The sequence below is a fragment of the Podarcis liolepis genome, assembly GCF_965112155.1.
Source record: "Podarcis liolepis genome assembly, chromosome: 5".
Taxonomy (NCBI): domain Eukaryota; kingdom Metazoa; phylum Chordata; class Lepidosauria; order Squamata; family Lacertidae; genus Podarcis; species Podarcis liolepis.
Genome location: NC_139556.1, coordinates 29,193,007 through 29,216,724, shown reverse-complemented (window position 1 = coordinate 29,216,724; position 23,718 = coordinate 29,193,007). Strand labels below are relative to the sequence as shown.

Here is a 23,718-nt window from a genome sequence, read left to right as displayed (position 1 = left end):
TGAAGTAGGTCAGCTAAGAGATAGCAACCAGTTCCAGCACATCTCTCTTGAGCTCATTGGCTGAGCTTCATGAGGTTTGAAGAGCCAATAAGATGTATTGCAATCCAGGTTCAAATCTTGCAGATCTCTTCAGTTCTCACTGTTGGCCACTTGAATGACACGAATTTGTGCATTTTTATTAGCAGAGTGTATTGTTTATGATACAGGTAGGTCTCATCTTGCACAGGGTGGGTGGGTGTTATGTCCTTTGCTGCTGCACATATAAGCAAAATTGCGCGAAGCCAGAACGACCCCCAGGACAGCTCTGCGTGACTATCCCTACCTCAGTGAAACTGGTGCTGTGCAGGTGTTGCCCTTCACACAAGGCGGAGAGCTTTTTAAGCCCCCCATTTAGCTTACCAGGCTCTGGAAAGTTCACATGAGGCCTCTGCAAGACTCCCATGACCTTCTCAGAGTCTGGGAAGCAAGGGGGGGAATTTAAAAGCTCTTTCCTCACAGTGTTTTTCTGCTGTGGAAAGAGCTTTTTAAACTCCTCCTCACCTTGCTTTCCGAGCTCTGGAAAGGTTGTGTAAGATCTCAGATGGCCCTTCCTGGGCTTTTTCACCTGCTCTCCTGCCCCTATTATTTTTTTTAAAATTTGCTGTGATCCACATAAAGCTGAGATCACATATGTAAAATCAGCATAAGATGAGCTGTACCTGTATACTAAAATAGAACTATGGAGTTCTCTTCCTCTAGAAACTTTACACTTTCCTTTCAGCTTGCATCTCTCTCTCTCCCTCCCTTGTCGCTGCCAACACAAGTGTTTAAAAGCAATTCTGATTGGTCAAACTTTAATTTACATACTTCTATACATTTGAGATAAAGTAGTGTGTGTGTGTGTGTGTGTGTGTGTGTGTGTAAATTGCTATTGGCACAGAATTGGCACAGTGGGTTAAGCCACAGAGCCTAGGACTTAGAATCATAGAATCATTCTGACTTGCCGATCAGAAGGTCAGCGGTTCGAATCCCCGCGACGGGGTGAGCTCCCGTTGCTCGGTCCCTGCTCCTGCCAACCTAGCAGTTCGAAAGCACGTCAAAGTGCAAGTAGATAAATAGGTACCGCTTCAGTTCGCCAGAAGCGGCTTAGTCATGCTGGCCACATGACTCGGAAGCTGCACGCCGGCTCCCTCGGCCAATAAAGCGAGATGAGCGCCGCAACCCGAGAGTCGCCTGCAACTGGACCTAATGGTCAGGGGTCCCTTTACCTTTACCTTGTAGAATGAAGTGGGCTAGTAATCCATATTTTTTTAAAAATAACTAAATCCCAACATTTCAAAAAGCACTAGCACATACAAAGCCTGTGTCTTAAACCCAGTTGTAAGGGTGCCACTACTGAGTTGCCCAAAATCAATAGCATTTTCAAATGAACTTCATTCAGTATCCCAACTAGATTCGAGACGTCCCAGGTGTGTCGTGCACACTTCATGGGGAAAGAAGTATCGCGTTTTGTTAGCGAGGTGCCTATGCAATCCCCTGGCTGAACCTGCCATGCCACCACGCCACACCTTCCGGAGGCTTCCGTCCCGCTGACAGATTGGTGTTCTCTCCCTTTTTATTGCTGCGTGAAATGGGAAAGGTGCCGGTGTTAATGATTGACGAGGACCAGCCCTAGTAACCGGCCTCCTGTCTGGCCAGAAACGCAACTCTTGTGCGCGCGCAGTGCTGGGGGTGGGTGGGGTGTGTTGCCTCTCTTACAACCTCCGTTGGCAATCGGGGTGTAAACACATAGTCGTCTTTGTTGCTGAAGGTGGAGAGTCACCGGACTCCTGGTTTCAGGAGACAAAAGCAACCCTTTCCTTTCTCCCTACCTGAAGACAGCTGGAAAGAAATGCTGCTGGGTTCGTTTCCTCCGAGCCTAAAGCTCTGATCCGCCTCCACCTCCTCTTCCTTAAGCTGCTTTCCTCTCTTGCCCGTGTCTAACAGCAAAGTTATTTACTAACACAGTTTTAGCAAAGCACCGTCCTCCTCCTCCCCTTCCACATAATGTGCTTTTGCCTGATTTCTGGCTGCCCCAGTGCCTGCATGTTTAACCAAGACCGGTTAGTATCAAATTACAGGGGGGGGGGGGGGGAGAGAACCTGACACCCAAGCTGTGCGCTTATTTACATACAAATAACTCAAGCGCTTGTCTGTATGTCACCATTCAGTCATCTTGTTAGACTAGGCTTGCCAGAGGAGTTTTCAATCCTATCAGAAGACACTGTAGATTGCGTGGTGTATGTTTCTTTTTAAGGAGATCTTTACCTCCAACAGCAGCTGTCAATTCCTGCGGCTTCAAACTTTTGTTTCGTTGCACATTTGGAAGAAAATTCGGGTGGTTTTTGTTTTTTGTGGGTTTTTTTGCGAGGTTCGAGAGGACAAAGGCGCACATTTCGTAAAATGCAAGCGCTGGAAGAGATCAAGATGTTAAGAAGAGCCCAGCTGGTGTGTGGAAAGTGAATATGACCCACAGAGATTAGGCTCTTATACTGGTTTGGAGATTAACTATAAATCGCTGCTTAAGGACTAATAGGACTAATAGGAATTCTTGGAAACATCAAGAGGCAGGCAGGAAAAAAAAGTTTTATAGACCAGGCGGGTGAAAATGGCTTTCCAAAACAGTAAGACTTTTCTACCTTAGTATTTACTGCGGTGTTCATTCCCCCCACACCCCCACCCCGATTTTGTGTACTCTTGTGAAAATATCTTGACAAGACTTATAAGCTTTTACAAAACTGTTTTTTAAAATAATTGCTCTGTTGCCAGGTTGCAGGGAGAAAGTCGATCTGTTATTTGGTCAATTGCAAGGCAGCGGAGAGCTTGAAGGGAGTATTTTTAGATCTGATTTGTGGCTTTAAAGTGGGGCCTCGTTTGTGGTTTGCTTTTTAACATTACGACGCCCCCCCCCCCCCAGGCCAAGGGAATAGTTAACCTAAACTCCGCATAATCATTGGGGTGGGGGGTGCAGATACTGCTTCAGGAATGCTCTGTGAAATGCTTATTTTCAGTTGTGCAACTTTTAGGAAATCCAAATATTTATCCAAAGGGAGGACAAGGGATAATTTTTTGCATTTAGAATTGAGCTGTTGTACTGTAATTTGAAAAGGGAGTTGGAAAGGGAACCCGAAAACCTCAAGGGGCAGTTTTATAATATATTTCCCACTACTGGAATGTAGGTCTGACAGTGACATAATGGGGTGAAGGTGAAGTTGGTGGGAGTGCGTTGCTGTTCCTTAACCCTCCCATTGCTGCACTGCTTTACTTTTGAATTCAAGGACCAGCTTTTGTTACCTGCAGTATTGTGCTAAAAGTTTTATTAAAACAACAATGGGAGTTGCTGTTAAATACTACTGATGCTTTACTTATATGAGTACAGAGTTGTCAAAGTAGCTCTTATCTAAGCTTGTGTTAACGCAGCACGTGTTTTATTATTGATTCAAGTATTATACAGGTTTTATATTTTCATTTTTTGAGTTAAACTATTGAAGGGATTACTATGCCCCTATACCCATGATAAAACACATGTGGGATATGAAATGGTTACATCTAAACCTAGAGGACTCAGTTTACAAGGAAGAACTGTGGAATATTAACATACAATGTTTTCATATTTTTCAGACACTGTCTAATAGGTTTTCCCCTCAAACTTTTAAAAACAACCTCAGGCCCACATCTAAGCTTATATTGCCTTCTAAGCCTCCCAACCCATCACCAACCATCTCTTTGGCAAACACTCAGAAATGTCACACTCTGCTCTCTATATGCCACTGGCTCCTTTACATGAAGGTTTAATAGACTGGGGGCATTGCACTGGAAGAGGGAACTAGTAGAGTTCATACACACATCCCCTGCACCTGTTGAAGGAAGTTGTGGAGGGAGCTGTGGGTCTGACTGGGCAAATCCTGCTGGTGCACATCACTGCTCCATCGCCTAAAGTCTGCACGTTCAGATTTCACTAGAAAGAGTTATACTTGCCTTCTGAAACACCATGCACAGCCCCTACATGTGAGGAGGAACCTTGTATACATTGGTGTGTGAGTAGAATTCCTTCTGATGTAGTTTGAATGCACGGAGAACAGAGTGTAACAGCACCACATAGACAGCAGCCCCACCACTTTTCTTGGAAGCAGGAAACGCCCATGTATTCCTTATCTCTTTGTAGGCACTATGACCCTCCAGCTGTTGTTAGGATACAGGTCCCATCGTCCCTGACCATTGGCTGTGCTGGCTAGGATTGATGGGCCACAGGTTTCTCAGCCACATTCTGTGGTGAGCACAGCAAAGCAGTGATTGCAAAATTGGTCCTCCACAGCTGGAAGGAAAGTGACTTTGGCTCTGCATGTTGCAAGATCATCTCCTTCCCAGAAATTCTGTGGCATGGAGACTATTTGAAATTTATCTTACTGGGAAAGGCGTTCTCTTAATTCATCCTTAATAAGAGATGTGTTTGTAGTCATGTGATGCTTTTGTTGCTTGTTATATTTTCATTTATACATGGATCCCTCTCCCCCACTATTTTAAAATATGAAGTCTTTCTTAAACCCCTTAAGCCTTGACTTACCTGTACCTCCACAGGTTAAATTCAAGTTGAATATTATATTTCCTAATCCTGAACTGAAAATTCTGTTGGCTGTTCTGAAACATGTGCCGATTCTCCCAATGTTTTTAAATCATCCATGCTGTTTTTGCAAGAAGGACTTTCATGCACCAAGTAAGACTAGGGCGCAGTACCAATAATCTCTTAAACATGGCTACACATAGGAGTGGGCTGGTGAGAAGGCGCATGAACTCTTCCTCCACACACAGGCTTTAGCCGTGTTGGTATTCAGCACAACCAGGATCTGAATCTGGTTTCAGAACCCTGGTTAATGGAGAACTCTGGTTAACCTTAGTTATGCTTAAAGACAATGCTGATATGCTTTAAAGCTTGTGAGGAGAAGGGGGAGGGCAGGAGGAACAAGCAGGTGGTCTCACACCTTGCTCCCTTAGCCATGGTTAAAGATGGGCTGCACTGTGCTGTGGTCTTTATACAGTCTAGAGACCACAACCCCCATGATATAGTGCTAATGGGAGCACAGCAGGCATGTGTTAAGAGACATATACCTTTTTAAATAAAGAATAATACTGAATTAAATTAAACATCACTGGAATTCCCTGAAATTTAGTTGATGGGTCAAATTCAGGAACTGGAAGCGCAAAGTGGGAGCATTTGAATAGCCACAGGTTTGGTCTTTGGCTTCTTTCCCATTACATTCCCATCTGTCTAATACAGATTGTGTGTTTACTGGGCGGGCAATATTTCTGTCTTAGTCAGGGCTTTGCAAGCTGCTGACAACAGATAAATGGCCAATTGTCAGAATAGTCAAGTTGTAGCAGCAGACCTGGGCCAGAATCTGCCGCACCCTTATCTTTACAGTAATGAAGACCACCCCACCCCACCCCCACATAATTCAGCTATAAAGCTAATAAAAGTATCACTGTGAGTAGCAAATGAATGTTTTTGAACCAAAAGGGTGAAATGTGCAGCTTTTTGTGGGTCTTTGTAGGTGGGTAGGGGTATATGAGAAGTTTCGTTCAAAAAGGCTTTAGATTAGGGATCAGCAACTGGATGTCATTAGGCTGAATCCAGCCCTTTGAGGGACTTCTTGTTTGTTTTGCCTCAGATGCCAACTTAAAAAAGGTGGAAGAGTAATATAGAGGGAGTGGAATCTTTAGTAATGGGATGAGCCAGCGGGCCATTTCAGAGGGGTGGGGTTGTCACCTTAGTCCTCCCACGAAATCCGTTTTTTTTGAGCACAGGGTGTTAACATGCTAAGGAATGTCTTCCATTCAAGTTACTTCTGTCTGTCTGAGGCTGTTAGAGTGATTGGACTAGCATCACACCTGATATAACCTGCTAAACTACTGGATTTACAGGGATAAATGTCATTCTTTGTGCTTATATATATTAACACCTTAAAGGGTTTTTCTTTCTCTCCTTTTTTTTTTAAAAAAAGTTGTGCAGATAACATATAGTTGGCATTTATAATACAGGGGATGCACTGAGTTCACTTTCTAGCAACCATACTGAAGGGCAGCAGGCATTTTCTTTGGCTGTGTGTAGCTTCTGATTTCAGCCTGCTTTTCTGCTGGCAGGTGAAGATGCAATGACAGGAGACACGGACAAGTATCTTGGGCCGCAGGATCTAAAAGAACTGGGAGATGATTCTCTGCCTGCAGAAGGATACATGGGCTTCAGCCTAGGAGCCCGATCTGCCAGGTATTCAGCATGTTCTTCACATATTCAATATAATATATACACCCATGCAGTGCATTTTATCACTGGAGAAATGAAGCAGAGTTCCATAATTTGGCTGCCTGATTACTCTGTCATTCAAACATGCATCTGCTATTTAGTTTCATGCTTCTCTCTGCCCTCTGTGATGGCTTTGTTATGGCAATAGTTGAAAGCAGATTAATTCTTCATGTTTTCTTCTTCTTCTGGTATCTGCTCATGCTCTAGATATGTCAGAAGTGTTCCTTTGGAAACAGCTGGAAGCCTCTATCTATGAGCCAGACCATTTAGTCCACAACGAACATGTAGCCAAGAAGGGTGGGGGGAGGCTTTTGTTCAATAATTTGATTATAATACTTACTGACACTAATTTTCTTTCAAGAATGAAAATGACATAGATTCATGCCAGAAAAAAATGAAAGATGGTTGTTTGGCTAATCCAATTACTTCACTTTCCCAAAAGGTGCAGATGGAGAATAATAATAAAAAAGTTTAAATCTGTTTGCAATTGTTTGCATTGCTAATTGCTGTCTTAAATCCTTTGCAGTGTTTTGTTACCAAAGGAACGAGCAGTTTTCTTGCAAGGGAGTAAAATAGGTCACAGTTTTTTACATGAGTGATTGCTATCTTTGCACTTCGAGACATTCAGTCATTCATATTATTGGGAATTTCTGGTTCAGATATCTGGCCTTGCTTAGCGTCTGAAACAAACAAGGCACCATAAGCAACTCAAGAGATTATTTTCATGGTTGTGGATTAGCAGCCTGTTTACTGACAGTTGAATTATTTTGAAGCTAATAATTAAACCTCACAAGCCTGAGCCCTGAGGACTTTTTCCTATAGCTTAATGATCTGTTGTAAAAAGTTCTTCCATTGTCTAACAGGGAGTGGCACCTCCCACAAGGTAAAACTTGGATGTTTGCATCTTTCAGTCTTGATTGTTGTGACTGCATTGAGTACAGAAGCATGCACCCTAATTTTGCACTGTATTCTCTTGCTTGGCCTATAAAACCTCTTTGGTCATTTAATCAACTTCTTTTTGAATTATATGTGAAGAATAGCCATTAAACAGTACTATGTTGAATTTTAGTCATCTGTGTTTAGTTGCCCAAATAACATAGAATTCAGTTGATTAAGCTACTTACGTGTGTACTTATTCTGTGAACTGTATTCTGTGGTTTTAACAAATAGACTCTTAGTAGTAATCTACTAAGTAGTACCTAGTGAATCAGTGACAGCTCCGCAGACCCACATATCCGTCAGATATTAATGGGATGTTAGCACATCATAGTAACTGTTTCTTAGAAATCGGAAATCCTGAGTGAACTTTGCTCATCTTTGACTCCTCGATAAAACCTTAAAAAGTCACATACTTCTGATTTAGCAGTACCATTATTTCTCACTATGTAGCTCATGTTTACATCCGCAATATATTACATGTGTGTTACACTCAGATGAAGCGAACTGATATCCAAACGCATCTATGCACTGCAGACCCCAGATTGACTTTACTAGGTTAGATGTGCTTAAGTGTGTTAAAGACTGGATATATTTTAAAAAACAAAACCAAACCAAAACATTCCATATCAAACAATGGCACTGAAATTCACTACTTTTTAGGGAACTTTCCAGATCGACTTAATCTGCCACAGAACCTCTGTACATCGCAGATGATTCCAGATCATGTTCTAGAATGCACTCTTCCTTGCATACCTGCCACCCCAAATGAAGAAGTGTCTACCCTGGAATAAAAACAAGCAACCCACCAACCCACCCCTGTTGCCACTGTGCACTGCAAAGGAACATACCAGGATGTGCAATTTGTCCACCTAGCCCATCTTTCTGCCCTGACAGGCAGTGGCTTGCTAGCATCTCATGAAGAGGTCTTTCTTATTGCCAGCTGTTGCCTTTTAACTTAAGATGCTGAAGTTTCAACCTTGTGACTTCTTGCATGCAGAGCTTGTGCTCTAATGCTGACCTACAGCATCTCCCAATACTAAGGGGGAGGGTTGGGGAGGGGAACGTGTTCCATCAAAGTGTCTCAGCCATTGCTGATCTTCTTAATGAGGAAAAGAACTGGAGGGGACCTGGGATCCCCTAGAATACAGTTTGAAAGCCACTACTATAACCCTTTAACTATAGCCAAACACCCGCGTAGATTTCTGAGTGTAACATAATAGAACGAACCACATTGAATGTCTTAAGTCATCCAGCCATGGCATTGTGCTTTTTCCACTGTCTGATTCTTTGCTTTCTATCTCTCCTTGTTTTCCCCTCCCCTCCCTGTACATTTCTTAAAAAATAGTCCTAAGGTCAGGTAAGAAAGCATGGCACCCTTGTGACATTTCTCAGCTTTTGCCATTCATCATTTATTTATTTTTACTCAGCATTGTGATGTGATGTGACTTTTTCTGTTGTGTCCCATGTTAGATCATACTATTTTGGTTACTGCCAACGTAATATATGACCTGATTTCATTGAATGTTTTGAAGGGGGAGAAAAGATGATGCGGGAGGGAAAGATGAATGTTTTTAAAGACCCAGGGCCCAGGTTGAAGTTGGTGGAGCTGAGCACCAGGATAAACGTTCTAAATGCAATATATACTGGGGTGGAATCTTGGGGGGAAATTATTAAGAAGTGCAAAGTGCATGTCGTAAGTTGTTAAAGGTATATACTGTTGTAAAAAAAAAACCTAGTTTAAAAGCATTTTTGTTTTGCTGGATGCAATTATTTTCTTTGACATTTTTCTTTCTTTTCAGTTGCAATAGTAAGCATGTCTGAATGCTGGCATGTTTTCTAACATATGCTCCATGTAGCTTCCAGGGTTAATGTGCGTGACACATAGACTCAACATTTTCCTGGGTCTCAGTGTATTCAAATTGTTTTCCTCTAAACTCCCAGAGAAGGAACGAAGGCAGAAAATGATCTAGATCAGTATTCATTTAGCAGATTTCAAGTGTTTAAAGTTCTTCCCATACTTTATTTTAGTAATACTCAGAACAGCCTTGTAAATTAATCCATTACGATTATCTCAATACTGCTGATGGGGAAACCCAAGGCTGAGAGAATGATGCCTTGACTAAAGCCATTTAGATCATTTGTAACGAAGCAGTGCTAAATCCAGTGCATTTCTTCTGCGCTTTTTGTGTACTGTTTTTATGGCCAACCTAACTTACAGTGAGTCAGGCAGAAGAGGCAGCCACAAGCAAACTGTGGGGCTAGGATGAGCTTTCTACTCAGCCACAAAATGAACTGTGCAGAATGCCCACCTCTCAAATAATAACCATTCATATAGAGTGTTGAGTTCCTTTTTCTAGATCACTATAATTTGTGCACCATTGGAAACTGCTGTCATTTTTGTGGAGAATCAGTAAAGACTGATCTCTGCATCTATAAGAAGTTTCTGTGCCTGTAATATAGCTCCTTGCTGGAGGGAGATTTAACAAGCCCAGCTTTTCTTATTACTGCATCCTTGTAGTGGTAGAAATCACAGGTTCCAGAGATATCCCAGGTGCCTGGTGATCAAAAGCAAAGGAGCCCCTTCAGGCTAGGGGTTGTCAGTTCCTGAGATGGATTGATTTTGTTCTAAGCTGTAATACACTTTAAAGGAGGCCAATTTAGGGATAAGATGAGCCTTCTACTCCAGATGTAAAGTTTAGAGAGCAAAAGTTGCTGACAACAGTGGCAGCAGCACACTAGTGCAATCAGTACACTGGATTTATATACCCTTTGATAATGAGGTCTCTTAATTAGCAGGGGGCAGGGAAATAATAAATATGCATTTGTGTGAAACTGGGCTAGCTAGAAAAGTCAGAGGTCCTAGGCCATACCATCATAAATCCCAGCAGCATTTTAGAAAGTTTCTGTTCATGCTAATCACACTTACTAGGGAGTCTCATTGAACTCAGTCACACTTTGAGTAAACATACTTTGGATTGCACTCCACAATTCTTGAATATATTTTTACTACATTTATCTAGAATCCAACTATATATTAACCTGATTTTAAGTGAATCAGTGCAATCCCTTGTCTGTCTACTAATAAGAAAATTCAGCTGTGTTCAGTGGGGCTTACTTTCAGGTAATTGTGTTCAGAATTGCAGCCAATGGGTTGGATACCAATATTCCTTTATTATGACAAAAGTAGTGGGCGGAACTTTTTGGATCCAACACATTAGAGGAAAACCTCTTAAAAATCGTGGTACAATTCCTAGCATACTTTAAAATTCTGTTTCATCAATCATATTCTGTTTTATTATCTTTCTCTTGTTCCCTGGAAGTTGCATGCATTAATTTTTCTTTTGTTCATCTCATTGTCATCTTCATACTCTGTGGTAAATTGTAAATACAACCAGCCTCCGCTCCTTCAGTTCGGATAGGTCCTACACTTTGAACAGAAGTTCTTTCGCCCGGGACAGCATGATGATTGAAGAACTCTTGGTGCCCTCAAAAGATCCGGTGAGGTTTTTTAATTGATTCTGTGGTTTGGAGCATTTTATAGAAATAAATAAATGTTTTACCATGCAGCTTAGCCTCTCCTGCTAGAACATACATTATTTATGTTACAGTAGTGGGGTTCTGAAAGTTTTTTATATATCAATTCTTTCAGTCAATCAAAGCTGAAATTTTAATCATAGAATCAAGCATCAATCGGTCAATCATACCAAGTAATCCACTGGAATTTACAGCCCTGGTAATGGTACTTTCTCCATCAATACTGATACTATTGTCCCGTGTTTCAGAACAGTAGAAAGGAATGTAGAATTAATGTGATGTCACAAGAGCTTTTCTGAATTAATACAGAGTATGTGGTTTATTGGCAAAAGAAGATGGTTTCTTTTCAAAACCTGAAAACCATATATTGGGTATAATTGACTATGGTAGGGTTAGAGATAAATTTAACTTGAGAAACAGTGTTTGAACGCTACTTTTATACTGCTGAAATCTACAGGGCAAAATCAGTGTGGCTGCAATAAATTCGAGAATGGTTATTCAAGCTACATATAATTGCAGTTGTTTGCCAGCTTGGGAGAATTTCAATAAATAACAGTGTTTTCTTTCTCTGCTAAGTTAGTATTTTTAAAGGATGTTGGAGTTAGCTTTTGCTTTATATCACAAAAGACCACAAAGCAAGGATGACTGACATATTGGTAAATGTGTTTGATATATCAGAGTAGGGCAGTATCTGGATTTTGCATGCAATACAATAAGATTATTTTACACTGAATAGCCAATTTCTCTTTGTGAGAAAGGCATGTCCAATAATAGACAAGGCTTCTTATTTGTGTTAAATTGCTTTACAATGGCCATCCAGGTAATTATCTTCTTCAAGATATACCACTGAGGTTATGTGTTCTTCTTAAACTGGTTTTCTTAGAACATTTTTCTTGTTACAAGAGACAAAAGCTTAGGATAGAAGGCAACAACTGTCTCTGTCTGAGATGAGTCTGTAGTACTGACACCTGCATGTTGCCAAAACCTGATTGTCTAACTAGCATTGTGATGTCACCACATCACCAGATGATCTCCAATTGGCTTGGATTATGTAGTTGCCTTTGTCCAGCCCCTAGTGCCAAGCATTACTGAAAAGACCAGAGAGCTGTCCAGTCGGTGCATGGGGGGAAGTATGTCAAAGATGCAGGGTGCTGCCCACCTCAAGAGTCACACCAAATTAGGAACTGAGAAGGATGTTGCTGCAGCAGTGGCTGGGATCTGGAGCACCAACAGTTCATGGTTCCTCCTTCTGAGTAGGGTGCAGTGATAGAACGCCACATGCTGTTGGGTAGGCATTTTCTAGTCTGTGCTTTAGTCCATGACTGTTTTTGCTGCTGGTGTCTCAGGGGGGTGACTGGGGAGAGGTTCAGCATGGGAGGGGAGGTTGAACAGGCAGAATAGCTCACCCAAGTTTGCAGACTCCCTCGGTGGCACATCTTCTAAGATGGTGATCTCTGGGAGTTGTACCTGTCCTCTTGGTCTCTGCATGTTAGGTCTGGGATGGGGCTCCTCTTCCTCTGATGGTAATGATTGCAAACATTCTTAACAATAGGGTTTGGGGAAACTATTTTGGCCTCCTACCCAAAGTTCAATTTACTTCCTTTTATAAACCTACCATTTACTGCTCTGCTGCAAATTTTACGACCTCCAGGTTTCTCTCTCCTTCCTTATTGTCTCCCACTATTAAATTGTTAGCAGAGTTTGGTCTTTTTGTTTTCAAAACAAAACACCTGTGCATGCTGCTTAGTTTTGAGAGGCTGCAGATGAAACATTTTTGGAGTGTTCATTCCTTTTCAGGCCATATTCTACGGACAACTGCGTGAATATGCCAGTGTATTTCTTTTGATTAAAAGAAGTTTCACCCAGACAGTCAGAATATATAGCAGCTGGATATCCAGTTCTCATGCTGTAAAATAGGGTGTGTCTTTACAGATTGCTGTTTTCTGCAGGGAATATGAAAGAGTCCTTAATTCCCTAATGAAAGGGCTTTAAGAGAAGTGGCATTCATTAAAAGTTTAAATGTAGCATTCTTGTGCAGTGACCTGGATAGCAATATTTTGGTATTCCTGTCGTGCTTAGCAGGCTTGTGTGCCCACAGTGGCTTTCAGTATGCTTGAATTGCTATTCCTGACTTCCCTGATTTTGGCAGGAGTGGCAAATCTTAATTTTAACCCTCTTGTGAAGTGTATCATATTACCTGTAATCTGCTGACATGGGGGTCAGGTCAACCACAAATAAGCCTTAGTTTAAAACAACAGCAATAACAACAAGAAGAGATGTGTTTGGCAATGGTTCCAGTTTAATGTGAAATAGGAAAATGCATTTAGGATTGTTTACGGCAGAGCTTTCCAGACTTTTCATGTTGGTGGCACACTTTTAAGACATGCATCATTTTATGGAATGGCCATTCAGTTTTACGAGCAAACCGGAGGTTAAACTAACCCCTTTCCAGCCCCGGGAGGAGCCCGGGGAGCTTTCACGCGACACAACTGCACACTGCAGCTGACACACTAACATGTCGTGACACACAGTTTGGAAAGTTCTAGTTTACAGTATAGGGGTTAAGGGTATATAGGGATGGTCTGTAATAGTCCTCCGTGTTGATCTCTCAAAGCTTCCTTTCTTCAGCTAAAAACCTCCAGTATTCATTTTTGAAACAGAAAATACTGAATACATAACACTTCTTACCTAAACTGCTGCATGAACACACAACTGTTAATGAGGTATTTAATAAGAGATTTCACCCAGTTACTGAAAGGTCATTTTTTCATTTTTCAAATCCACTTTAATTGGACTCAGACGCCCACTGTGCTTTTTTAGTTTTAGTTTTAGATAAACACACACACACACACACACACACACACTGAGGGCACTTGGGGAAGCTAGAATTCAATAGAACTACAATCCCTGTGCTATAGGAAGATATGTGGAGTATGAACTGCCCTAGATAGGAACATACAAAGCTGCCCTCCACTCAGACCATTGGTCCATCAAACTCAGCATTAGCTACCAGTGTTTCCCAAACATTGGTCTCCAGCTGTTTTTGGACTACAACTCCCATCATCCCTAGCCATTAGGACCAGTAGTCGGGGATGATGGGAAGTGTAGTCCAAAAACAGCTGGAGACCAATGTTTGGGAAACCCTGGCAGTGACTCACTAGCATTTCAGACAGGATTTCCCAGTCCTGCCTCAAGATGCCAGGGACTGAACCTGGGATTTTCTGTGTGAAAACTCTGACACTGATCTATGGCTCTTCCTACAACAATGTAAGAATACAATACTAAAATTAGTTTTGGGTCCATCTTCGGCATATGACTGAAGAAACTGTTTTCATAAAGACCTTCCTTGGAAATATATTACAGCTTTTTTAATGGCTTTTGGTGAGCTATAAAAACATTTTTATTTTGCCAAGCCATTAGTCTGGGTTGAATTTCAGTTCCCCTGCTTTTGAGTGGCTTTAGCTTTCTGTTACTACTTTTGATTATTTTATCTTATTGCATTGCATTTTATTGTTAAGATTAGAAGATGCCTTTGGTGTGGGCGGAAAGGTGGGTTGTTGTTATTCTTTTCAGATAAATAGAATAGTTATTTAAAAGTGAAATGCTAAAAAGCAGGAGAGACGTAGAAACAGGAATATTTGGCGCATTCGTTTTTTATCTCGAAAATTCATCTTTGCAAAGGAAGGGAGAGAGCACTTTCCTAATCTGCCACTGGCTTCATCACCTTGGCTGCTCATCCCCATGCATAGCACATAGAGATGGAACTGATAAATTATTCCTGACATAGGAACCTGAAAATTATTTTTGAAACAGTCTGTGAGCTGGGAGGCTGGTTAATAATAGACGCAAGAAGGTTTCATGTAAGTCAGGCTACAGTGGCTATCTTTATTCATGCTTTAAATATAGTCAGAAAACAACTTATTTTTAATTTTCGCTGTAGTTTGGAATGGGGTATTATGCTACTGCCAGAGAGGCTACTGTTATTTTTTGGCTACTTTGTTTCTCAGGATTCCTGAGCTGGTTTGTCTGCTTTTGAGCACTAACAGACATTGAGGTTACGTGAGGCATGAGGTGGTTTATCATTAGAATATATGGAAACAAGATGTAGTTGTCCCTGTAACTCGGTCCCTTCTGAAAGCTACACTGTCTCCAGACTCTCACTATTCTTTGGGTACCATTTAATTGTTTGCCAGCAATTTTAGAGTATGCAGTTAAAGTGGATTTGGCACTCTGGCACGACAAGTCAGCTTCCCCATCCCGTCTCCAAAATGGAACTTCTGGGGTAGGGAAAACAAAAGGAAAACTTGCTGGAAAGTGTGAGGTAACGGTGGTGCCAGGTGATATAACCTCTGTTACCAATGCTCAATAAATGCAAATTTTGTGTGTGGGGGGGGGGGGACTAGATGAATGCTCAGTAAACAAGAGGAACTCATAGATGCTAGCTGGCATGCAATATGACACAAAGAAGAAAAAACAGCTCATTTAAATTGCCCTTTTAAAATTGCTCTTTTGTCTTGCTTGCTTGTTTTATGGTGACTGCTCAAAGGCATTTCTGTTATCGCTCTGCAGGCCCACCTGCCCATTCGCCAGTCTGGATCAAGTCTGGTACAGGGCAGTAGAATTCTAGTTGCTTGTCTGCCCATCCCTCAACATTTGACATATGTAAAATAGGAAATACATGCATAGAGGGAGTGATCCAAGCACTGTCTCAAGGTACATGATGCAGTTTTACTGGTGACGCTGCCTGGACAGTAGGCTGCTTGGAAATCATAGATCAACACTGGGTTTAGGTTCCCCTGCACCGGATGCTAAGCCGAGGTGGCGCAAAATAAGAATGAATAAAAAATGAATTATTGGGGGCACCAAATTTTGTCCTCGCTCAAGACGCCCTATTACCAAAGTCCTTCCCTGCATGAGATATAAGTAAGCCACTTTAAGGAATAGAAAGTTATAATATTCCATGGGCAAAATATATAGCCCTGGTGCACACAATCTCCTCCACTCCACCCCTGGTTTTGAGGGACGAGGATCAGATCACACATTATCAGGTGGGGCCTGAATCCACAGCCACAACAAATATTGAATATACCCAGTTTGTCTGAAGTTGTCAATGTGTATTCTGTGTTTAGTGCAGAGATTGTTACTGGGATCCCCATTGAGATGCCATGGATAACATACTTCTTTACATCGTTCTTTCAAATCACTGTTCCCTCTGAGCTCATTTTGTTGCATAGTGGTCAAGAGTGTCAATCTAGGACTGGGGAGATGCAGGTTCAACTCTCCAGTCAACCCTGAAGGTGACCTAGAATAAAATAAGGTGATAGACCAAGGCAGGATATAGCTGTAATAAATAAACAAAATGGGCACTACCATGAGCTAGGCTGCTATGTCCTACATAAACAAGGTTTGTTAAGTAATTAAAATGATTGGTGTGTGTGTGTGTGTGAGAGAGAGAGAGAGAGAGAGAATGATTGCAGGTGTTACAAGTGCTAATAAAAGGTCGATTTTATTTCTCAGTTGTCATATACCACAGGAAATGCTTGATTTTTTCCTCTCTGATGAGTTAATATTTCTTCTCTTTCATCTCTTTGAAGCATCTGACGTTTCCAAGAGAATTTGACTCTGATTCGCTCAGGCACTATAGCTGGGCCGCAGACACCTTGGACAATGTCAATCTTGTCTCCAGCCCCATCCATTCTGGGTGAGTTACCTGAAGGATTTCTCTCATGTCCTTATATATGAAACGAAGCAACAGTTGGGGGGTAGACGGGAAATAGCCCTGGTGAAACTTCCATTTCTGTTTTCCCCAAAGCCAGGGACTCGGGTGTAAGCATCATCAGAACAACAACCAACCACACCAATGCATGCTATGTTTTAAAGTTACAGGGTTGCACTTGGGCAAAAAAACTCTATAATACCATGGATAAATTAATAAGAAAAATAGTGTTACTTACTTTGCCATTCAGAAATATAAAAACATTTCTTTTAACATTTCTGATTTGGCTTGTTGAACTGCAGTTCTCTTCTGCAGGGCTTGCTGTGGGAAAGGGGTTTGGGGAAAGTCCCAGTGCATCTTTGGGTCCCACCCAATGTATGCTTATTATTTCTAATTTATTTGGAGGCTGTGGAGTGGTTCTCTTTAAGAAAACAGAGTAGAACTTAGGCCTTACTATTTTGTCAGATTCCATCTAATCTATTTTTAGTTGGTCGAACCATATGTATGGCACATTTACATATGAAAAGCAAGGGGCATTTAATACCAGGGCAAATAAATGCTTGTAATGAATGACAGTGGGTGCAATCCAGAGAAATACTGTGCCCAGTTAATGTTCGAGTTATCTAGATTTCAGTCAAGCCTTTTAAAATCAGAATTAACTTGTTTTGAATTGTCCAGAGAGTTGCAAAGTTCATTACATCAAAACCATGAATAAATTTAACAAATGTTAATAAACTCTCTGTCTTTTAAAAAGCTTATTTTTAAATGTTTAGATTTAGTTAGTATAATTTCAGTGTGTCTCATTTCCCCTTCCATTCAGAAACATTGAAGAATGTAGTTGTTATAATAATAAACAACAAACATTACATAAAAGTGAATGTAAACCAAAAAACAGAGAGCAGAGAGGCACAAAACATTGTTTTAGAGGCTTACACAGCAATGTTTAAGTCTTAAGTTCTGTACTGTATAAGCATTTGTTTTTCTCTAGAGTTCATGTCTACAGTGCACAAATAAGAATAAGCGAACAGTATGAACTCATGGAGCCCATCAGTGGTAGGATGTAAATAATGTAAGGATCAGTTTTGAAATGCCCACAAAGGATATTTCCTTTATTTAAAAAATGATAAAAATACAAATTTTTATCATTTGTGTTTTATAATAGTACAGGTGGAGGGGGGGGGAATCACTCACAAGTGAGCAACAGTGGTACCTTGGGTTACATACGCTTCAGGTTACAGACTCCTCTAACCCAGAAATATTACCTCAGGTTAAGAACTTTGCTTCAGGATGAGAACAGAAATTGTGCTCCGGTGGCGCAGCAGCAGCAGGAGGCCCCATTAGCTAAAGTGGTGCTTCAGGTTAAGAACAGTTTCAGGTTAAGAATGGACCTCTGGAATGAATTAAGTACTTAACCCGAGGTACCACTGTACATACTTCTTCGTGTTCTTTCCTTTGTTTTTATTATCAGCATTCCATTTTAGCCCAGATAACACACTTTAAATCAGTGTATTCCAATAGAATAAAATATATTGGTCTACAAAACCTCAACACACTTTTGCTTTATTTAACTTTGTGGAGGTGGGGAGAGTCCCCAACAGAAAATACATTCAAAATACAATCACAGTATTGTGGGTGACATTCATATTCTTAGCTGACACACCCTGTAGCCTATTAAAATAGATAGCATGCAATTGCATTTGAATGACTGCAGCTCATGTTACCCTTGCAAGTGAGGGAAATGCTTCAAAGAGGTGTTGACTCCTTCTACTTGAAGCTTTAAAGGTTAACTAGGAAACACGCAGATTTCATTGAAACACCACCAAATTCTCAAAAATGTAGATCCTGGGAAATTACAGGAATTGGGAATTGGGGGAGATGTGGCAATGAGCAATTTCATAAAAGGGGTATTGCTGTTTCTTCACAATGGAAGACTTTATATATAATGTCATGATTTCTAACTTTGATAAACTGTTAACAGGTCTTAATTACCCATCTCCTTGCTGCAAATCAAAGCTACTGTGTTACCAAAACACATCACAGGCCACTATAGCAAATTTGGCTGCCACTGCAGGCCCTTTCACAACCACCCCACCAAGAATGCCTCGCTCCAAGTGCAGGAAACACACACACGTACAGTGCTACCTTGGTTCTCAAACTTTATCTGTTCCGGAAGTCTGTTCCACAACCAAAGTGTTCTAAAACCAAGGCATGCTTTTCCATAGAAAGTAATGCAAAATGGATTAATCCGTTCCAGGCTTTTAAAAACAACCCCTAAAACAGCAATTTAACATGAATTTTGCTATCTAACAAGACCATTGATCCATAAAATGAAATCAATAATCAATGTACTATACTATAAGATAAATAAGGCAAAATTGAATTTTTTTTCTTTTCTTACCTGCACTGATGATAGTCACTGTTAGGATGGGGGCTTTTATCCATTTCCACAGGCACGCAGTCAATCAGTAGCTGAACTGGGTTCCACACAGTCACAAAAATAAATTAACTGAGAAAGCCTCAAAATCAAAAACGCAAAATAAATAGCAAAAACAAAAGCACCAAACTTAATCCATTCCGAAAGTCCGTTTGACTTTTAAAATGTTCAAAAACCAAGGTGCAGCTTCTCATTGATGCAGGCGAAACCGGAAACAATAGGCAACAGCCACATTGGAAGTTTGACTTCCAAAAAACATTTGAAAACTGGAACACTTCCAGGTTTTCGGCGTTTGGGTACCAAGGCGTTTGAAAACCAAGGTACCACTGTGCATGGTCCTTCCTAGAGCAAGGCAGCAGGGGATGATGTGGAGAGCTTCCCAAGTGGGCAGGAGGCAGTGAGACCGGCCTCTGTGGGGGCACCAATTTGTGACCCTCCACTTGAGGCACTTGCCTCATTCTGCCTAATGGAAGGGCCCTAATTGTTCTAACATGTCCCACTGATTTCAGTGAGTCTACTCTCAGCATGACTGAATTTGAATCCAACCCATTGGATTTACTCAATGAGGATATTTATGCAGAGTGCAGGTGAACATATCTTGAATCAACTGATATATGACTACATCTTTTACCCAGGCATGCAGCAACTTGGCTCCTCCCTTCATGGTGGGAACAAAGAATATTTCCCTTGCCTCTGCATACTTGGCAAAATATTTAGAGGTTGTTTGACCCCCTTGAGTTCTGAGTATGTAGATCTGATATGACCAATCTTTACTCTGCTGGTCAATTGTGTGCTGTAATCTAAGCATAAAAATAATAAATTTACATCATTACCAATTCACATCATTATTATGATTTACATTATTATATTGGTCTTCCTTTAAGGAGCTAAGAAAAAACCTACCCTTCTATCCTCCCAACATCCATACAGGAGAGGGTAAGCTGGGAGATAGCAGTTGGTTACAAGATCCCCATGTGAGCTTTCCACTAGGAGATGCCATTCCATTTTCTTGTTGCGTGTTGAATTTACCCAGTTCACAAAAATGTGTCATGGGCACTCTGCTTGGGCCATTTTGCTTAATTCCACCTCTGCCCCAGATATTCACAACCTACAGAAAAGTAAAGTAGTAATATACAAGTGTTAGTACTAAAAGGCCAATGCCATGAAACATTCAGCTTTCCGGCATACAAACTTATATGTACTCTTGGAATTATTATTTTTTACTATGGGTTTGTTTGTTTTTAAGTAGACCTAACTGCTCTAGAAATGACAGAAGAATTAGAAAGGTTAGGTCTAAAATTATCAATACACAATTGCTCCTTTATTACATTACATTCTAATATACACAATATTTGGGAAATGTGATGTTGAGCTTCTGACACATGATCAACACCAGCTTTATTGACTAACTGGAAACCAGCTGCCGTATTCTGGCACAACAGTGGCTTTCCCCCATGCCTGCTAACATAAGTCCCAGGTCCCTGCTTGTCTACAACCCGTTTGTGGTAGGTGGAGAGAGACCTGTTCTGTTGGGCATGGACCAGCACTGCTAGTGTGTTGGAAGCAGCATGAGTGCAGTGCTCTGCTGCAGGAGCCAATCAGCAGCACCAATTTGCTCCCAGGGGGAGGGGCCAGGGACTGGGCCAGAAAGCGAACTTTCTCTCTGTGGTCTGCTCCCAGGGCATAAATTGGAGGCTTGGCTTGTGGCTTCAACAATACCAGCACTGACTTTCCACCCTGCCCTCCCTCAAATCTGGGCATCCGTTTGCTGTGTAGCTGGGAAGGGATTTTACCTAGGCACCCCAGTTGGGCTCTGCATTACATTGCAGGGTTTTTGCCTTCCTCCCAGCCAACCTCCCAGCAAATGTCTTTTGACATTTGTCACAACTAACAATTGGAGCTGCATGAGGAATTGAGCCGGACCCAAGCATGCATTAGCAGAGGTGGATATGTTGCTGTCCCAGTGTGTGATTCCCTTAAGGTGTGTCGAGGTGTCACCAGAAGAGCTTAGCCCCAAATTGTGAAGAGGGACTGGTATGGCTGCTACACTTCAGGTTGGTTGATGGAGCCACATTATCCATTCATACCATGGTGGGCCTGCTAGTTATGCAACTCAAGTCAAGGTGTTCCTGTTAATCAGGCTGGGAAGGTGACACTGGCCAGCAATGAGGCTGCTCAATGAAAGGATTCTGCTCACTGTCACACCAGACTCTGTTTGCTGTAGCCAATCAAGTGGTGGCGAGTTATCCCCACTGCAGCTTACATATTGTTACTCAGTTGTGCATCCTAATGGTGCTGCGTCCACCATCCTGATTTCTTAAACGGTGTGCATTACCTTTGCCGGCACAATTACTAATTAGAATACTTGCTTTTATACATACTAAGTGGTGTTGGCCCTCTTTAGCAAATATTTAAAGTGCAATTAAATGCATATTTTATATTACAGAACACGCACGTTTCCCCCGCTCTGATCAAACTGAAAAGCTTTGCTTTTGTTATTATTTTGCCTTTGCTTATGATCGACATTTTCTGTTGCTGGCTTCTAATTATCTCACATTAATTTTTTTCCAATTTGCTTTCTAAATTATTTTGCAGCTATTCCTCTCCACTCCCCCAGTATGATTCAAGGTGATGACACTGTCTGTGACTCCTTGTTTTGCTTCTATATATGTTTATTTATTTATTTTCTCCACAGTTGAAATGTGCCTAGATGGTTTTTAGTGCATCTGATTTCCCAGCCCTTTCTACCTTTTATTGTAGACATCCCACTTCTTTGTTTGTTTGTTTGTTTGTTTGTTTGTGTAGTTTTTAGCGGTTGTCCTGTAGCTCACGTCATTTACCTGGCAATAATTTAGACGATCATCAACTACTAATTGTGTTCTTACAGACTGTGCATGATGTGCTCAAAAACATAATGGATAGTAATGTGTAAACTAGTGGGGGGAAGAGTAGAGTTTTACCGGCAGGTGAGTTTGGACAAAATATCTAGAAGCAGCATTTTTAAAGGACAAGAAACAGTGGTTGAATTTGCCGCTGATGGACCGCAGGAGAGTACCATGGCACATTAGTTGCATTCACAGGGTGGGCAAACTGTAGAATCTGCAGGTGGCTGGGCAGCAATATTGTTGAATCAAATCTGCTCATGTTAGAAGTGCCATCCTGGATTTTGTTGGTCCGAGTAGAGCAGTGTTCTTCAACCTTGGGTTCCTAGATGTTGTCGGAAATTTCATTTGAGGATGCACTGCTCATAGAGGGTGATGCCCAATGGGCCTTGCCTATGCCTTGAGCGAATTATATATTATTTATTTATTTCACACACACACACACACACACACACACACACACACACACCCCGTTTGATTGTAAAAACAACAACCTCAAAGCGGTTTACAAAGGGAACAAAGCAATAAAATTATCAGTTAAAATAATAGTTAAAAACAACTTTTTAAAACATCCAAAAATAAAATGAAATCGGGAATAAACTAAAAACAGATTAGCAGTGAACTGAAAACAGATTAATTAGGTGTGTGCTGAATTGAATATACCCCAGAACCCTCTGGAATTCATGGCAGATGACTGAGGGCTTCCTCAGCAGACAGATCAATGGAAAAAGAATTCCTAGAAGGTATTAAGTTTGAAAAACACTGGTCTAAAGAGTGGATTGTATCAGTGACTCCTACAGAGCTGTCTACTGAAACAAATAGGACACATGTCCCACTGTCACACCTAGCCCCGGACAGGGCACTGGAAATTAATTACATTTGTTGTGCCTGTCTGTATTTGGACCTGTAGGACAGGGCAGTGGAATATCTGACATTTCATATGTCTCCCACATATAGGACAGATGATGGTAACATCGGCAGAAAAATCTAGGTTTAGAAGCACCTCACATCCCCCATTGTTGGGCTTGCATGTCTCCTGTTGTTTGAAAAAAAACAGGAAGGATGGTCTTATCCATGCACTGTGCATCTTCATGACATGTCAGCATTTTGTGGCACGCGCCCAATAAAAAGACAGTGGCTTGGCATCAGACTGAATTAGTTGAATGTAGCTCCTGTTGAAATCACTACTTAAGCCCCATTGATTTTAATGGGAATTAAGTTCAACTAACTTAATCTGGATCCAGCTCATTCCCTAAAATGTGTAGTGACATCAGTAGCATTTTCATGTCACTATGATGAAATCACCATGAATAGTTTACATCCTTATTTAATTGAACCATTGTTAGGCCATTATATCCCAAGCATGGAACTGTGATTTACAGGGCAATCTTATACACATCTATTCAAGTCCCATCAAATTCAATGTCTGTAAAAGATTGCATCTTTAATGCCAATTTACTAAGCAGGATCTTAAACACCTGCTTGAAGATGGTTTAAGATTCTGGTTAATAAAGTGAAAATAAAGCATGGTTCCCTATTTTGCATGTAATCTAACTGTGGTTCTGTTAAAAGAGAATGGAAACACTGAGAAAGGGAGAGGTGAAGAAGGAGTGTGTCATCCTGTTGCTGATACCCAGCTGCTAAAGAAAATTAGATTTTTATTTTTTTTACCAAAGCCACTTTGTGAATCTGCCCCTTCATGTTTAATTCTGTGCTTTAAAGACCTGGAAAATCTCAGTAGTAGAACAATGGGTTTGCAAAAACAAAATAAGTAGCTATCATAATACTGAGCAGTTCTGTTGTGCATGTCCGACTTGCTCTTTGAAAGAAACACAGGATGTTTGCAGCAGGCTGTCTAATGGTGCCATGTAGCCAATTAGTGCATGAATAATACACT

At 41.1% G+C, this 23,718-nt stretch overlaps 2 protein-coding genes across 51 annotated transcripts in view; one reads left to right on the top strand and one right to left on the bottom strand.

Annotated features, from left to right (window-relative positions):
* ANK3 (ankyrin 3) overlaps positions 1 to 23,718 on the top strand; it is a 407,765-nt gene that overhangs the window by 332,922 nt on the left and 51,125 nt on the right. For 25 of the 50 annotated variants that reach the window (XM_083502214.1, XM_083502260.1, XM_083502218.1 and 22 more), the window contains 4 exons: positions 6,157 to 6,280; positions 10,651 to 10,753; positions 16,384 to 16,490; positions 21,535 to 21,567. In XM_083502214.1, the coding sequence (XP_083358340.1) occupies positions 6,157 to 6,280; positions 10,651 to 10,753; positions 16,384 to 16,490; positions 21,535 to 21,567 (367 nt within the window). Of the gene's footprint in view, positions 1 to 2,151; positions 2,643 to 6,156; positions 6,281 to 10,650; positions 10,754 to 16,383; positions 16,491 to 21,534; positions 21,568 to 23,718 lie in introns of those variants that run through there. The other 25 variants (XM_083502249.1, XM_083502223.1, XM_083502215.1 and 22 more) reach the window with 6 other exon arrangements.
* Positions 13,069 to 23,718, bottom strand: part of LOC310706610 (uncharacterized protein) — a 76,981-nt gene continuing 66,331 nt past the window's right edge. Inside the window, exons 4-6 of the transcript XR_014525938.1 lie at positions 19,843 to 20,047; positions 17,936 to 19,739; positions 13,069 to 17,715 (exon numbers count right to left, since the gene is read on the bottom strand). The gene's annotated coding sequence lies outside the window, so the exon portion shown is untranslated. The remainder of the gene's footprint in view (positions 17,716 to 17,935; positions 19,740 to 19,842; positions 20,048 to 23,718) is intronic.